General features: G+C 47.5%; 1 protein-coding gene across 1 annotated transcript in view; it reads left to right on the top strand.

Moving 5' to 3' along the window:
• Positions 1-18,285, top strand: part of LOC129867106 (alpha-tectorin-like) — a 77,585-nt gene that overhangs the window by 24,088 nt on the left and 35,212 nt on the right. The window contains exons 9-14 of the mRNA XM_055940287.1: positions 15,409-15,473; positions 15,772-15,911; positions 16,089-16,373; positions 16,710-16,847; positions 17,561-17,650; positions 17,967-18,146. Coding sequence (XP_055796262.1) covers positions 15,409-15,473; positions 15,772-15,911; positions 16,089-16,373; positions 16,710-16,847; positions 17,561-17,650; positions 17,967-18,146 — 898 coding nt within the window. The remainder of the gene's footprint in view (positions 1-15,408; positions 15,474-15,771; positions 15,912-16,088; positions 16,374-16,709; positions 16,848-17,560; positions 17,651-17,966; positions 18,147-18,285) is intronic.

The raw sequence follows: 18,285 nt of genomic DNA, 5'->3' as shown, positions 1-18,285 counted from the left end.
GTGTGTGTGTGTGTGTGTGTGTGTGTGTGTGTGTGTGTGAGTGAGTGAGTGAGTCCATGTGACAGTGGGAGTTCAAGTGAGAAAATCGGGCCTATTGTCCCCTTCTCAATTCCTCCAACTTCTCCACCGTCCTCGACACTTCCCAAAACACCGGCCGTTAGCACAGGAGGATCTCGGTCCCGGCAGGCCCACTGGGATCATGTTTTTTTTGTCCCCTTTGGTGTGTCGCTCTCTTTTCACAGGTTGGTAAAGAGTATATACATTTACACAACAACGCACTGGAGGAGTAAAATAATCCACCACAAAGAGCCCCTACACTGGTCACTGGGAACCCCAGGTCAGCCCTCAGTCCTGCAGCCTTTGACACGTCCTGCTCCCCCTCGCTCCAGTTACCTCCACTGTCCCCCTTGCAACAAAGCACCGACTGAGTCCCCTCTGCTTCCCACAGCCTATCAGAACAGATCTACCTGCCATTTCTTTCATACCTAATCTCTCCAGGATCTATGGAAATGTGGTATGCTGTGTGCCCATGTAAATGAGGCCCTTACTAATTAAAGAGAAGAACACAGTGTGTCCAAAGTGACTCATGTTAATTCTGTAAGTAGAACTACCCAATGTCTTGAAAAAGCATGGTTTTAGCCTGCGTGTGGTTTTTCTCTCTCTTTGTTTTTAGCCTGTAGAGTTCTGCCTAACTATCTAGATCTGTGCCCAAACAGTTCGAGCCTCTACTTTTAAAAATCCACCTTTCCAGAAATACGTTTCTCACTGTTGCCGCTTGTTACAGACCCCCCTCAGCCCCCAGCTGTGCCCTGGACACCATATGTGAATTGATTGCCCCCCCATCTATCTTCAGAGTTCGTACTGTTAGGTGACCTAAACTGGGATATACTTAACACCCCGGCCATCCTACAATCTAAGCTAGATGCCCTAAATCCCACACAAATTATCAAGGAACCTACCAGGTACAACCCTAAATCTGTAGACATGGGCACCCTCATAGATATCATCCTGACCAACTTGCCCTCCAAATACACCTCTGCTGTCTTCAACCAAGATCTCAGCGATCAGTGCCTCATTGCCTGAGTCCGTAATGGGTCCGCGGTCAAACGACCACCCCTCATCACTGTCAAACACTCCCTAAAATACTTAAAAGATAAATAAACGACCTCATCCTGTCAGTAGAAGATGCCTGGTTGTTCTTTAAAAGTGCTTTCCTCACCATCTTAAATAAGCATGCCCCATTCAAAAAATGTAGAACTAAGAACGGACACAGCTCCTGGTTCCCTCTTGACTTGACTGCCCTTGACCAGAACAAAAACATCCTGTGGCGTACTGCATTAGCATCGAATAGCCTCCACGATATGCAACTTTTCAGGGCACTCAGGAACCAATATACACAGTCAGTTAGGAAAGCAAAGGCTAGCTTTTTCAAACAGAAATTTGCATCCTGTAGCACTGATTCCAAAAAGTTCTGGGACACTGTAAATGGAGAATGAAGAATAAGAGCACCTCCTCCCAGCTGCCCACTGTACTGAGGCTAGGAAACACTGTCACCACCGATAATCTACGATAATAGAGAATTTCAAGAAGCATTTTTCTATGGCCAGCCATGCTTTCCACCTGGCTACCCCTACCCCGGCCAACAGCTCTGCAACCCCCGCGCTTAGCTGATGTTCTGAAAGAGCTGCAAAATCTGGACCCCGACAAATCAGCTGGGCTAGACATTGAAATTGTTGCAACCCCTATTACTAGCTTGTTCATCCTCTCTTTCGTATTGTCTGAGATCCCTAAAGATTTGGATGCTGCCGCGGTCATCCCCCTTTTCAAAAGAGGGTGACACTTTAGACCTAAACTGTTACAGACATACATCCATCCTGCCCTGCCTTTTCTAAGGTCTTCGAAAGCCAAGTTAACAAACAGATCACCGACCATTTCGAATCCCACCGTACCTTTTCCGCTATGCAATCTGGTTTCCGAGCTGGTCATAGGTGCACTTCAGCCACGCTCAAGGTCCTAAACGATATCATAACCGCAATCGATAACAGAGAGTACTGTGCATTGACCTGGCCAAGGCTTTTGACTCTGTCAATCACCGCATTCTTATCGGCGGACTCAATAACCTTGGTTCCTCAAATGACTGCCTCGCTTGGTTCACCAACTACTTCTCAGATAGAGTTCAGTGTGTCAAATCAGAGGGCCTGTTGTCCGGACCTCTGGTAGTCTCTATGGGGTCGCCACAGAGTTCAATTCTCGGGCTGAGTCTTTTCTCTGTGTACATCAATGATGTCGCTCTTGCTGCTGGTGATTCTCTGATCCACCTCTACGCAGACGACACCATTCTGTATACATCTGGCCCTTTAGACACTGTGTTAACAAACCTCCAGACGAGCTTCAATGCCATACAACACTCCTTCCGTGGCCTCCAACTGCTCTTAAATGCCAGTAAAACTAAATGCATGCTCTTCAACCGATCGCTGCCCGCACCCTCCCACCCGACTAGCATCACTACTCTTGACGGTTCTGACTTAGAATATGTGGACAACTACAAATACCTAGGTGTCTGGTTAGACTGTAAACTCTCCTTCCAGACTCACTCCAATCCAAAAATAAATCTAGAATCGGCTTCCTATTTCGCAACAAAGCATCCTTCACTCATGCTTTCAAACATACCCTCGTAAAACTGACTATCCTACCGATCCTTGACTTCGGCGATGTCATTTACAAAATAACCTCAAACACTCTACTCAGCAAATTGGATGTAGTATGTCACAGTGTCATCCTTTTATCACCAAAGCCCCATATACTACCCACCACTGAGACCTGTATGCTCTCGTTGGCTGACCCTCGCTAAATATCTGTTGCCAAACCCATTCCCTCCAGGTCATCTATAAGTCTTTGCTAGGTAAAGCCCCACCTTATCTCAGCTCATTGGTCACCATAGCAACACCCACCCATAGCACGCTCAAGCAGGTATGTTTCACTGGTCATCCCCAAAGCCAACACCTACTTTGGCCACCTTTCCTTCCAGTTCTCTGCTGCCAATGACTGGAACGAATTGCAAAAGTCACTGAAGCTGAAGACTTATCTCCCTCACTAACTATAAGCATCAGCTGTCAGAGCAGCTTACCGATCACTGCACCTGTACACAGCCCATCTGTAAATTGCCCACCAAACTCCCTCATCCCCATATTGTTCTTTTTTTGCTGTTTTTTGCACCCCAGTATCTTTATTTGCACATCATCATCTGCACATCTATCACTCCAGTGTTAATGCTAAATTGTAATTATTTCGCCACTATGGCCTATTTATTGCCTTGCCTCCATAATCTTACTACATTTGCACACACTGTACATATATTTTCTATTGTGTTATTGACTGTACATTTGTTTATCCCATGTGTACCTCTGTTGTTGTTTTTGTCGCACTGCTTTGCTTTATCTTGGCCAGGTCGCAGTTGTAAATGAGAACTTGTTGTCAACTGGCCTACCTGGTTAAATAAAGGTGAAATAAAAAAATAAAATTGGCTGGGTCTGAGCTGCTCAGGCGGAAAGCTTTAGCCATACAAAGACATGGACAGGGCTGAGGGGGGGAATCAGGGCCCAATCCAGGGGCTGGCATCTATGTCCGAAATCCTCTTTGTTGTAACTGTTTTGCCTTCCATGATTGGAGGGAAATAGGGTTTGGTTTCAATAATTTGCCTTTGCTTGTTGTAGTCTTTCTGCCCTCATTTCCAGGATATCTCATTTGCTCTCTCCCTCACTTTCGCTCTCCCTCTCTGCCCACGCAAAGTCCCCCTCAACTCCCCACCTACTACTTTCCCCAAACACTGATCTCAGATTAAGTTGAACACTATCCCTGGTAAAATTTGCACCTGCCTCTTTTAGTAAAGTTCCTTCCAGAGCCTTGGCAGGGGCTTACACTTTTGCCGCCCCTCTCATACAAGGAATCTCTTTCTCCCTGCTCCTTTTGATATCCATTGCATGCCCTAGGCAAGGATTTTGGCTGTTTTCTGGGACTCCCATTTTAACAGTACCGGTAATCCTGCTGGAAGTGAACGCGAAGCGCCCCTCTGTTTGGACGTCCCCCCCCCTCCCCTCCCATTATCACCATAACAACCGCCACCCCTCCGTCTTTTTCCAGTCCTCTCTTCACTTCTTTTAAACTCTGTGGATGGTTCCCAGTTGGATGGAACACATCTGTGTACTGGAGGAAGCCTGGTGAGAGTGGTGAGGGGTTAAATGTCCGTGTTCTGAAGGCAGGTGAGCGGTCCACCTATCTACCTCGTCCTCTAGCTCTCTCTCTCTCTCTCTCCCTTTCCCACCAACACCTGCATCACCGATTGATGGACAGGTGAGCTGCATCTGAATCTGACTCCCGGATAGGTGTGTGTTCAAACTCGTTTATCCTTGGAATTTCATCGTTTTTTAAAGATAATACAGAAATTCCTAACATGGTGGATTATCCCTGTTACTGGTAGCCATGTTGTATTTAAGGTTTCATGACAGTTTATAGCCTCACCCAGTTCAGCTCTTAGGAAATCAGGACATGGGAGCAAAGAGGACTTCATACAGCTTTATGAACATGTGTATGGTGATGTCGCATAGGGAAGAGGACAGTGCCATCCTTGGCATTTGGTCTTTAGAATAATGTCGTCTCTGTGTCATTAGTTAATACTGTATTAGGATTTGATGTTGCACGTTATAAGAATGCCCACTGCTGAGCATCTGGCACTGTAGTTTTTGACTTGACAACATGTATGTGCTAATGTTGTGATTTAGAAGTTTATCAGTCTGTCATTTCGTATCTCAGGAGCATTAGCCAACAGTCCTTAATCTATTTATGTCTTGAAGATGCATGGCAATAATGCTGCATTATTTGAATGTTCTGCCTGATGTAATTGGCATGAATTGGATGATTTTCTACAGTTGTTTTCTGTTCTATTTGTTGTAGCTAGAGTAGACTCCTCCTGATAGAGTCAGACGTTTAGGGCACTGGATTGTGAGCCCAGAGGGGTTGTGTTTACACCACTAGAAGAGCCCTTTTTTGTCTCAATTGTTCTGTTGAAACATTATGGAGTAAATGCCTGTCAGATAACGTGTGGGGGAACTGAAGGAGTGAAAATAGGGGTTGTGGTAATCTCTGTGTTGACAAAGCATGATGACAGGGCGATGACTGAACAATGATCCCCTCTCACCAGGGTCCACTAACCTTGGCACACCTGAACACAATTTACCACCAGGCTGAATACTGTACACGCATTACAGAGATGACCGTGTAGATGTGGAAGAGATAATTAATTCACATCACATTCCTCAGAGATCACGTTGAGGATAATGTTACACTAACTCCTAACGCTAAACCTAATTCTAACACTAATTATACTTTAACCCTAAACCCCCTAGAAATAGCATTTGACCTTGTGGGGACGAACAAAATGTCCCCAATAGGTCACAGGCATAGTTAAACATGTCCACACACACACACACACACACATACACACACAGAGAGAGAGAGACACACACACACACATAATCACACACAGAGAGAGACACACACATAAATACACACAGAGAGAGAGCGAAACACAGACAGAGAGTAGAAATAAATATATTATTATGAATTTATTTTATACAATACAACCATCACAAGAATTGTAGTATTTCAGTTTTTACAAGAAAACTATCATCCTGAAATTCACTCTTGTTGAAGGACCCTAGTCTCTCCTGTGAAACACATTTCTTGTCATTTTTAATATAACCGTGTTCGGTGTATTTCTCTGTTTACAAATACAATAACAATGATTGGCATCATTTTAAATTCACATTTCTGTTTTATACTAAAACAACATTTTAAACTTAAAAAAGGTTTAAGGGTTTCTGAACAGACCATAACCCACCCATCAAACTAGTTATACAATGGCCCACCACCCCTACTAAACAATCCACAGAACTGATCAAAGTCACAATAAGTCTTTTGTACCCCAAATTGCAATGGCCATTTCCCCCAAGTCTCACAGACACACACACACACCACCCCCCTCCATCTAAACGTGAATCGATTCTCAATTGCGTTACGGTTCTAGAAACATAAAGCCCTCTACTTTCATATCACATCAAAATATATTCACAAACACAAAATACACACTTACTGTACACTGTTTTAACCGGCTTTATCACAGTTGCAGCCGACAGTATTTTTCAGTGACAACACGGTTCTGGCAGCCTTCTTCCTTTACACACAGGTATTCGGAACATGCTAGATAGCTAATTTAGTAAAGGTTGTCCCTCTGTCTTCCGTAAACATGCTCTGTAATATGGAGATATGGCCATGTGATACCATGATGATATGTATCAATCGGATTATCTTTTGTTTTGCAAACTCTGCTACTGCGCATGCAGACCACCAGTCATACACCAGTCTCTTGAGGTACACAAACCAAGCACGGCTCATCACACATCTAACACCATCCCTACCGTGAAGCATGGTGGTGGCAGCATCATGCTATGGGGATGCTTTTCAGCAGCAGGGACTGGGAGACTAAGGATACAGGGAACAATGAATGGAGCCAAATACAGGCAAATCGTTGATGAGAACCTGCTCCAGCGTGTAAACCACTTTAAACAGGGGGGAACATTTATGTTCCAACAGCACAATGACCCGAAGGATACAGCCAAAGCAATGCTGGAATGGCTTCAGAACAAGAACGTGAAAGTCCTTGAGTGGCCCAGCCAAAGCCCAGACTGGAATCCCATTGAAAATCTGTGGAAAGACTTGAAGATTGCTGTTCACCGCCGCTCCACATCTAACTTAACCGAGTTTGAGAAAATCTGCAAGAAAAAATGGGAGAAAATCCCAAAATCCAGATGTGCAGAGCTGATACAGACATATCCAAGACGACTCAAAGCTGCAATCGCCGCCAAAGGTGCTACTACACAGTATTGACTCAGGGGTGTGAATACTTATGTAAATTATATACATCTGTATTTCATTGCCAATAAATATGCAAAAACATTAAAAAAATGTTTTCACTTTGTCCTTATGGGATATTGTGTGGACTTTATGCAAACTGGAAACCACGTATCCTGAGGCATTTATTGTAGCTGGGGATTTTAACAAAGCAAATTTGAGGACTAGGCTGCCAAAGTTCTATCAACATATCGGCTGTACTACTTGCGCTGCTAAGACTCTCGACCATTTCTATTAAAATATTCCGGAATGCTTACAAGGCCCTCCCCTGGCCTCCTTTCGGCGAATATGACCACGACTCCATCTTGCACGTGAAGTACCCGTGCTTAGACCTAATCAATGCTGTCTGACCAATCGGAATCCACGCTTCAGGATTGTTTGGTTCACGTGGACTGGGATATGTACCAGGTAGATTGTGAAAATAATCTAGACGCATACACGGATACGGTGACTGAGTTTATAAGGAAGTATATAGGAGATGTAGTACCCATAGTGACTATTAAAACCTACCTTAACCAGAAACCGTGGATAGATGGTAGCATTCGCGCGAAACTGAAAGTGCAGACCACCGCATTTAACCATGGAAAGGTGATTTGAGATGATGGCCAAATACAAACTGTAGTTATTCCCTCCGAGGCAAACAAACAAGCAAAATGTCCGTATACAGACAAAGTAGAGTCGCAATCCATCGGCTCAGACAAAAGACGTATGTGGCAGGGTCTACAGACAATCACCGACTATAAAAAGAAAACCAGCCACGTCACGGACACCGACACCGACGTCTTGCTTACAAACAAACTTAACACTTTCTTCGCACGCTTTGAGAATAATTGAGTGCCACCGACGTGGCCCGCTATCAAGGACTGTGGGTTCTCCATCTCCATGTCCGACGTAAGTAAGACATTTAAACGTGTTAACCCTCGCAAGGCTGCCAGCCCAGACAACATCCCTAGCCGTGTCCTCGGAGCATACGCAGACCAGCAGGCTGGTGTGTTTATGGACATATTCAATCTCACCCTATCCCAGTCTGCTGTCCCCACATGCTTCAAGATGACCACCATTGTTCCTGTACCTAAGAAGGCAAAGGAAATTGAAATAAATGACTATCGGCCCATAGCACTCACTTCTGTCATCATGAAGTGCTTTGAGAGGCTAGTCAAGGATCATATCACCTCCATCTTACCTGTCACCCTAGATCCACTTCAATTTGCTTACCGCCCCCAATAGGTCCACAGACGACGCAATCGCCATAACACTGCACACTCTCCTATCCCATCTGGACAAGAGGAATACCTATGTAAGAATGCTGTTCATTGACTATAGCTCAGCATTCAACACCATAGTACTCTCCAAGCTCATCATCAAGCTTGAGGCCCTGGGTTTCAACCGCCCTGTGCAATTGGGTCCTGGACATCCTGACGGGCCACCCCCAGGTGGTGAAGGTAGGAAACAACAACTCCCCTTCGCTGATCCTCAACACTGGGGCCCCACAAGAGTGCGTGTTCAGCCCTCTCCTGTACTCACTGTTCGCTCATGACTGCGTGGCCATGCACGCCTCCAACTCAATCATCAAGTTTGCAGATGACACAACTGTAGTAGGCTTGATTACCAAAAACGACGAGACAGCCTACAGGGAGGATGTGAGGGCACTCTAAGTGTGGTGTCAGGAAAACAACCTCTCTCTCAACGTCAACAAAACAAAGGAGATGATCGTGGACTTCAGGAAACAGCAGTGGGAGCACGCCCCTATCCACATCAACGGGGCAGTAGTGGAGTAGGTGGAAAGCTTGAAGTTCCTTGGCATACACATCACGGACAAACTGAAACGGTCCACCCACACAGACAGTCTGGTAAAGAATGCGCAAACAGCGCCTCTTCAACCTCAGGATTCTGAAGAAATTTGGCTTGTCACCTAAAATCCTCACAAATTTTACAGATGCCGAATTGAAAGCATCTTGTCGGGCTGTACCACCTGATACGGTGGTAATATCACCACCTGATACCTGAACTGCACCGCCCGCAACCGCAAGGTTATCCAGAGGGTGGTGCGGTCTGCCCAATGCATTACCAGGGGCAAACTACCCGCCCTCCAGGACACCTACAGCACCCGATGTCACAGGAAGGCCAAAAAGATCATCAAGGACATCAACCACCCGAGCCACTGGCTGTTCGCCCTGCTACCATCCAGAAGGCGAGGTCAGTACAGGTGCATCAAAGCTGGGACCAAGAGACTGAAAAACAGCTTCTATCTCAAGGCCATCAGACTGTTAAACAGCCATCACTAACACATAGAGGCTGCTGCCTACATACAGACTTGAAATCATTGGCCACTTTAATAAATGGATCACTAGTCACTTTAATAATGGCACTTTAATAATGTTTACTTATCTTGCATTACTCATCTCATATGTATATACTGTATTTTTATACCATCTATTGCATCTTGCCTATGCCTCTGTCATTGCTCATCGATATATTTATATGTACATATTCTTATTCCATTCCTTTACTTAGATTTGTGTGTATTGGGTAGTTGTTGTGGAATTGTTAGATTACATGTTAGATATTGCAGCACTGTCAGAACTAGAAGCACAAGCATTTCGCTACACTCGCTATAACATCTGCTAACCAAAAATTAGATTTGATTAATGCTACATTTCAGTCAATAAACATTACAAATTAGTCTGGTGCGCGTAGATTTTATGTTGTGCACCAGTGCTATACATGTATTTATTTTAGAGCTCTGGACAGGACGCAAGTGTAAACTTTGTTTTTACATTCAATTTATGACAACCATTAATTTAACATTCTACTACCATTCAATCAAATACTGCTTTGAATTAGATCAGGTCTTGTCCCTTAGATCAACTTGGCAGTACATTTGTTCAGTATAGAATGTCTAAATGCAACATGTAAAGTGTTGGTCCCATGTTTCATGTGCTGAAGTAAAAGATCCCCTAAATATTCCAGATGCACAAAAAGCTTATTGTGCACACATTTGTTTACATCCATGTTCGTTAGCGTTTCTCCTTTGTCAAGATAATTCATCCATGTCAAGAAGCTGATTAAACAGCATGATCATTACACAGGTGCACTTTGTGCTGGGTACAATAAAAGGACAATCTAAAATGTGTAGTTTTGTCACACAACACAATGCCACAGATGTCTCAAGTTTTGAGGAAGTGTTCAATTTGTTCTCAAAACAAGGTCTGGGCATACTGCCAAATTGCAGATTCTGATAAGTGAGGATTCGTTAAATCAGTCACTCGCATGAACACAGAAATTGGTTATTAGAACAGCACATGAATAGAACACAGAAATGTGTTATCAGAAAAGCACAAACATTAAAATTCCATTACACATTTTAGAGATTTTGGCAGTACGTTCAACAGGCCTCACAACTGCAGACCACGTGTATGACGTTGTGTGGGCGAACGTTTTCCTGATGTCAACGTTGTGAACAGAGTGCCCCATGATGGGGGTGGGGTTAAGGTACAGGCAGGCATAAGCTACGGACAACGAACACAATTGCATTTTATCGATAGCATTTTGAATGCACAGAGATACCATGATGAGATCCTGAGGCCCATTCATCCGCCGCTATCAGCTAATGTTTCAGCATAATAATGCAAAGTCCCAAGGATCTGTACACAGTTTCTGGAAGCTGAAAATGCCCCAGTTCTTCCATGGTGTCACGTTCCTGACCTGTTTTCTGTTGTTTTGTATGTGTGTGATGGTCAGGGCGTGAGTTTTGGGTGGGCAGTCTATGTTTTCCGTTTCTATGTTGGTTTTGGGTTGCCTGGTATGGCTCTTAATTAGAGGCAGGTGTTTTGCGTTTTCCTCTAATTGAGAGTCATATTAAGGTAGGAGGTTCTCACTGTTTGTGGGTGATTGTCGCTGTGTCTGTGTATTTTGCACCACACGGTACTGTCTCGTCTCGTTCGTTCGGTCGTTCCTGTCTGTTCATGTGTTTCCTCGTTTCATGTAAGTTATTAGTCTAGTTCGTCTAGTTCGTTTTGTTATTTTGTTTATCATTCAAGTGTATTTCGTTTCATGTTTTTCCATCTTGTCAAATAAACATTATGTATTCATCACCCGCTGCGCCTTGGTCTACTCACTCACCGAAAGAGAGCCGTTACAGAATCACCCACCAAACAAAGATCAAGCAGCGGGTTAACGAACAGCAACGACAGCAGCAGTGGGAAAAGGAGGATTGGACATGGGAAGAGATCCTGGACGGTAAAGGACCCTGGGCAGAGCCAGTGGAGTGTCGCCGCCCCAAAGCGGAGCTGGAGGCATCGAAAGCGGAGAGGCGACGTTATGAGGAGGCAGCACGGAAGCAAGGCTGGAAGCCCGCAAGTACTACCCTAAAATTTCTTGGGGGGGGGCTAAGAGGTAGTGGGCCGAGGGCAGGTAGGAGACCTGCGCCCACTTCCCAGGCTAACCGTGGAGAGCGGGAGTACGGGCAGACGCCGTGTTACGCAGTAGAGCGCACGGTGTCTCCTGTACGGGTGCATAGCCCAGTGCGGGTTATTCCACCTCCCCGCACTGGTAGGGCTAGATTGGGCATTGAGCCAAATGTCATGAGGCCGGCCCTACATATCTGGCCACCAGTACGTCTCCTTGGGCCGGCTTACATGGCACCAGCCTTACGCATGGTGTCCCCGGTTCGCCAACACAGCCCAGTGCGGGTTATTCCACCTCCCCGCACTGGACGGGCTACGGGGAGCATGCAACCAGGTAAGGTTGGGCAGGCTCAGTGCTCAAGGGAGCCAATACGCCTGCACGGTCCGGTATTTCCGGCGCTACCTCCTCGCCCCAGCCCAGTACCACCAGTGCCTACACCACGCACCAGGCTTCCAGTGCGTTTTAAGAGCCCTGTTCCTCCTCCACGCACTCTCCCTATGGTGCGTGTCTCCAGCCCAGTGCCTCCAGTTCCGGCACCACGCACTAAGCCATCTGTGCGTCTCCAGAGCCCTGTGCGCACTGTTCCTTCTCCCCGCACTCGCCCTGAGGTGCGTGCCCTCAGCCCGGTACCTCCAGTTCCGGTACCACGCACCAGGCCTATAGTGCGCTTCGAGAGGTCAGTGTGCCCTGTTCCTGCTCCCCGCACTAGCCTTGAAGTGCGTGCCGTCATCCCGGTACCTCCAGTTCCGGCACCACGCACCAGGCCTACTGTGCGCCTCAGCAGGGCAGAGTCGGCCGTCTGCCCAACGCCTTCTGCACTGCCTGTCTGCCCAACGCCTTCTGTACTGCCTGTCTGCCCAACGCCTTCTGCACTGCCTGTCTGCCCAACGCCTTCTGCACTGCCTGTCTGCCCAACGCCTTCTGCACTGCCTGTCTGCCCAACGCCTTCTGCACTGCCTGTCTGCCCAACGCCTTCTGCACTGCCTGTCTGCCCAACGCCTTCTGCACTGCCTGTCTGCCCAACGCCTTCTGCACTGCCTGTCTGCCCAACGCCTTCTGCACTGCCTGTCTGCCCAACGCCTTCTGCACTGCCTGTCTGCCCAACGCCTTCTGCACTGCCTGTCTGCCCAACGCCTTCTGCACTGCCTGTCTGCCCAACGCCTTCTGCACTGCCTGTCTGTCCAGCGCCGTCTGAGCCATCTGTCTGCCCAGCGCCGTCTGAGCCATCTGTCTGCCCAGCGCCGTCTGAGCCATCCGTCTGCCCAGCGCCGTCTGAGCCATCCGTCTGCCCAGCGCCGTCTGAGCCATCCGTCTGCCCAGCGCCGTCTGAGCCATCCGTCTGCCCAGCGCCGTCTGAGCCATCCGTCTGCCCAGCGCCTTCTGAGCCATCCGTCTGCCCAGCGCCTTCTGAGCCATCCGTCTGCCCAGCGCCTTCTGAGCCATCCGTCTGCTCAGCGCCTTCTGAGCCATCCGTCTGCCCAGCGCCTTCTGAGCCATCCGTCTGCCCAGCGCCTTCTGAGCCATCCGTCTGCCCAGCGTCTTCTGAGCCGTCCGTCTGCCCAGCGCCATTAGAGCCGTCCGTCTGTCCCGAGCCATTAGAGCCGTCCGTCAGTCAGGAGCCGCTAGAGCCGTCCGTCAGTCAGGAGCCGCTAGAGCCGTCCGTCAGTCAGGAGCCGCTAGAGCCGTCCGTCAGTCAGGAGCCGCTAGAGCCGTCCGTCAGTCAGGAGCCGCTAGAGCCGTCCGTCAGTCAGGAGCCGCTAGAGCCGTCCGTCAGTCAGGAGCCGCTAGAGCCGTCCGTCAGTCAGGAGCTGCCAGAGCCGCCAGCCAGTCAGGAGCTGCCAGAGCCGCCAGCCAGTCAGGAGCTGCCAGAGCCGCCAGCCAGTCAGGAGCCGCCAGCCAGTCAGGAGCTGCCCTACAGTCAGGAGCTGCCCCACAGTCAGGAGCTGCCCCACAGTCAGGAGCTGCCCCACAGTCAGGAGCTGCCCCACAGTCATGAGCTGCCCCACAGTCATGAGCTGCCCCACAGTCAGGAGCTGTCCCTCAACCCGGACCTGCCAGAGTCCCTCAGCCCGGACCTGCCAGAGTCCCTCAGCCCGGACCTGCCAGAGTCCCTCAGCCCGGACCTGCCAGAGTCCCTCAGCCCGGACCTGCCAGAGTCCCTCAGCCCGGACCTGCCAGAGTCCCTTATCCCGGTGCTGCCCCTTCATTTAGGTGGTTTTAGTTGGAGGGTGGTCATTGGGAGGGGAATACAGAAGCGGGGAGTGACTATGGTGGTGTGGGGACAGCGTCCGGAGCCTGAGCCACCACCGTGGTCAGATGCCCACCCAGACCCCCCCCTGGACTTTGTGCTGGTGCGCCCGGCGTTCGCACCTTGAGGGGGGGGTTCTGTCACGTTCCTGACCTGTTTTCTGTTGTTTTGTATGTGTGTGATGGTCAGGGCGTGAGTTTTGGGTGGGCAGTCTATGTTTTCTGTTTCTATGTTGGTTTTGGGTTGCCTGGTATGGCTCTTAGAGGCAGGTGTTTTGCGTTTTCCTCTAATTGAGAGTCATATTAAGGTAGGAGGTTCTCACTGTTTGTTTGTGGGTGATTGTCGCTGTGTCTGTGTATTTTGCACACGGTACTGTCTCGTTTCGGTCGTTCCTGTCTGTTCATGTGTTTCCTCGTTTCATGTAAGTTATTAGTTTAGGTCTGTCTAGTTCGTTTTGTTATTTTGTTTATCATTCAAGTGTATTTCGTTTCGTGTTTTTCCGTCTTGTCAAATAAACATTATGTATTCATCACCCGCTGCGCCTTGGTCTACTCACTCACCGAAAGAGAGCCGTTACACATGGCCTGTATACGCACCAGATATATCACCCATTTATGTTTTAGGGATCCCCATTAGCAGCTACTCTTCCTGGGGTCCAAACACATTAAGGCACTTACATATAAAAGATATCTACAATCTACAAAGATATCTACACCACTACATATCTACAATACAAAATGTCCTCTGGTGGCATGTCTTTTGGGGTGTGCATGGGTGTCCGAGCTATGTGCTAGTAGTTAAAACAGACAGCTCAGTGCATTCGGTTTGTCAACACTTCTGATTGATATGCATATTATTAATGTTAGCTGTACGTGGACATTTAAGGGCCAGCCGTGGTGCCCTGTTCTGAGCAACTTGTAATTTTCCCAAGTCCCTCTTTGTGGCACCTGACCACACTACTGAACAGGGCCTGAAGGACCTAGTGTTGTTAAGAAGGCAAAGCAGTGCTTTATTAAATCTTTGAAATTGTTGCATTTTATATTCATTTCAGTATAATTTGGCAGTAGAAAGCCTGCCAAGCCAGGCATCAACACGACCCGCGAGTGCCAAAGTAAGGACCCTGGCAATTCAAGCCAGCTCAATTAAAGCCATCGGTGCTCCGCTGTTTACGCTGCCCTCTCTTTAACAAACAAGGCATGGCTCCTAAACAGACGTGGTAATGAGGTCCCAGGCCTAGCTTCCTTCCTCAGACAAAGAGACGCTGGAGCGGCTTGGGTTGGGCCGCAGGGTTCCTGGCTTGGTCCACTCACACGGGACCTCAAGGTAAATGTGATCCCGACACATTGTTCCTGAACCCATAATGGGGCCTTTTCAAGGCTCCTCTAATGGGCCACCATAGCGGAGGGAAGGGGCGGGGGGTACCCCCACGGGAGACCTGGGAGACTGATCTTAAAGAAGTTACATGTCATCTTCGACCGGCTGGCCGGTTGTCTCTCGTTCCCCAGTGCTCTTGTTAAATGTTTTTTTTTTAATGAGAAGTTGTCTCTGTGAGTCACTCTTACATGTTTTTGGTATCAGCCTCCTAGAAGATATATGGTTCAAGTTGCTGGTGATGTGGTTCATGAGGTTTTGTGGGTCTATGGCTTTGGAACAATCGGAAAACTAAATCAACAACACCTTCCTGAATCGCTCTCATTTAAATGCCTTGTCCTCAATTAATTTTTCTCACTCTCATTGTCCTCAGTGGCCTTACTTCAATCCCTTCTCTGTCTATTTCCTCGATCTAGAATGATCAGACCAGGCACTCCAGTCATTCTCTTCCACCTCTTCAGCTTCTTTTCTCAGAGAGAAGGTAAGTGACGTGGCTCCGATTCTGATTCTGTATCTTATCTAGAGATATAAGATCAGAGCAAATTGCTCAAGGATCATTGTGTTATAGACCGTTACGAAAGAGTGAACGTTGTGTATGTTTAGAAGACATATGTTATTTTCCCTTTCTTTCTGGTTAAACAAGCATCACTTTATTCTTATCTTGATTGAAATCACCAAAATGTATCAGATTACATGAGTAGTCTCTCTATATGTTTATGAACAGTTGTTCCCCATTCTTTGCTAGAGCTGTTACGACAGTTGTCTTCCCCTTCATTCAGCTCTTTCTCAGGAGATCATGTACCCCTATGGGCGTACCTACCGAGATCTGGAGACACCCAAGATGGATGATGGGAGTTCCACTGAAAAAATAATACTCATGCCATTCATTTTTTTCAATAACACCTACCGCTCCATCTATGTAAGCTCCCATTTACCCCTTCTTTCCTTCCATACCAGTAAATATCCCCAACTCATAAGAGAGAAATGTTGATCCACCATATCATCCATCTAACCAATAATTGTTATTTTGATCATCAATCTGTTCATCAATAAATCAATTGGGACCGTGCCTCCCTTTCTCTCTCTATCTCTGCAGGTCAACAACGGTGTGATCTCCTTCGACGTGCAGGTGAGCCAGTTCACCCCCGAGGCCTTCCCCCTGAGTGACAGCAGATCCTTCATCGCCCCACTATGGGCAGACGTGCACAACGGCATCCGCGGAGACGTGTACTACCGTGAGAGCACAGACCCAGAGCTACTGGAGCGGGCCACACAAGACATCCGCAAGTACTTTAAGAACATGCCCACCTTCACAGCCACCTGGATCTTCGTCGCAACCTGGCACCAGGTCACCTTCTACGGAGGCAGTCAGACCACCCCGGTAAAATAACCACAATCACGAATCCCAGGGACTGCTATATGCTCCACACACAAAACACCTGCATGCACACGGACGATGGCCACTGATAGTACCATTTATCCTACAAAAAATGTTTTTAATCATGTGTCTCTGTGTGATGCTTGTGCAGAACTGAGAGTAACTTTTCATATGTAGTCATCTCAAGTTGAAATATCTTTGAACTTCTGGGTAAGTATTTGTTTAGTCTAATAGGGGTTGTTTGTTTATGTTAAATGGTAAATTCTACCATGTGGTGAATTTTTGTTTTGTCTCACTATTGAACTGACCATATGCTTGCACATTCTCACCTCTCTATAGGTGAACACATTTCAGGCTGTGTTGATATCGGACGGTCTGTCATGCTTTTCCATGTTCAACTATGGAGAGATCAACTGGAGCACAGGCACAGCCAGTGGCGGAGACCCTCTGACTGGTTTGGGTGGTAGCACAGCACAGGTAGTCCGATCATGATAACCTACATATACCACCCCTGGCACACATCAAACCAATGAGGGGATTCGATTAATGCCTCTGGCATGCCCCGGGTGAACCGGGTTAGCGTTGATTGCATTTGATTTGGAACCGGACTGCCTCCCGTGTGTGAGCCAGGTGCCCCGTTCTGGCCGTAGGCACAAAACAAAAGTGATGTTGGTTAAGCGCGTGGAGTAATGAGTAAGGTTCTGTGTTTTCACATGCAAAATGGATTGCTTTTGATAAAAAATGCTTTATCTGACTTTATCTGACAAATTTTTAACTAGTTTGAAAATTTGAATCTATATTTTATGGGAAATAGATGTTGTACAATGCACCATTCTGCATTGTTGACAATATGACAGAGCGGCACAGATTACCATTCCATTTGTTCAGGGCGCACCTTCCTCACCGACCTCACCAGGTCACCTGACGGGCATAGTTTAATCGAATCCCCTCAATCTCAACGCCCCACTTACCACCCCTAAAACACATCAGCCCAATCATGATGCCCCATACACCACCCCTAAAACGCATCAGCCCAATCATGGTGCCCCATATACCACCCTTAAAACATGTCAGACCAATCACATCCTCACAGATATAGCTAAAATACAGCAGACCAATCTTGATGCCTCCCACCTCTATGAAAGTGATAACCTCCTCACTTGCCTTTTCCCAATCTCTCCCCTCTCCAGTCAGGTTTTAATGGAGGAGAAATCGGTAACTTCCTCAACCTGCCTGGGTCCCGTTCCAATGCTGTGGTTGAAATCGAGAGGACGACCAATGTAAACCTGCCTGGCCGGTGGGTCTTCCGTGTAGACACTGCCCTGATAGACCCTGCCAATGGCTGCAGTTACAATGGTGGGTAAAACGTATAACATAACAAAGACTTGACACACTGATCAAATGTCTTGGTTCAAATGTCTAGGTACTAGTCAAGTGCATGTAGACAGTTTCTGTAAACTTGAATCACTCTCCTCATAACACAGCATGAGTCCCCTTATTAAAAAGCATCATGGCTGGGGAGACCCATAGTCATGAATGTCCATATCTTCCGACCCTCACTACCACACTTTTGATGGCTTCCTCTACCACTTCCAGGGCACCTGCTCCTACCTGTTAGCTCGGCCCTGCTGGGAGGTGGCTGGCCTGCAGTTCTTCAGCGTGGAGGCCAAGAACGAGAACCGCGGCGTGGCCTCTGTGTCCTGGCTGAGAGATGTCACTGTGGAGGTGTACGACCACAGAGTCACCCTGCCTAAGGGCAGCCAGGGCACAATACAGGTGAGCAGAGCAGCACTTCCAAGGAGGACAAATATGTAGGGATGTCTAGGTTTTAGCTCAGCAGGCTAACAGTCTTGTCAGTTTGCCATAGGTCAGATGGTTATAGGTCAGACGTTGTGCCTTTGGGAGGCTAGGTACA

Source organism: Salvelinus fontinalis, chromosome 2 (assembly GCF_029448725.1).
Source record: "Salvelinus fontinalis isolate EN_2023a chromosome 2, ASM2944872v1, whole genome shotgun sequence".
In the NCBI taxonomy this organism is placed as follows: domain Eukaryota; kingdom Metazoa; phylum Chordata; class Actinopteri; order Salmoniformes; family Salmonidae; genus Salvelinus; species Salvelinus fontinalis.
This window is presented reverse-complemented; position numbering and strand designations above follow the sequence as displayed.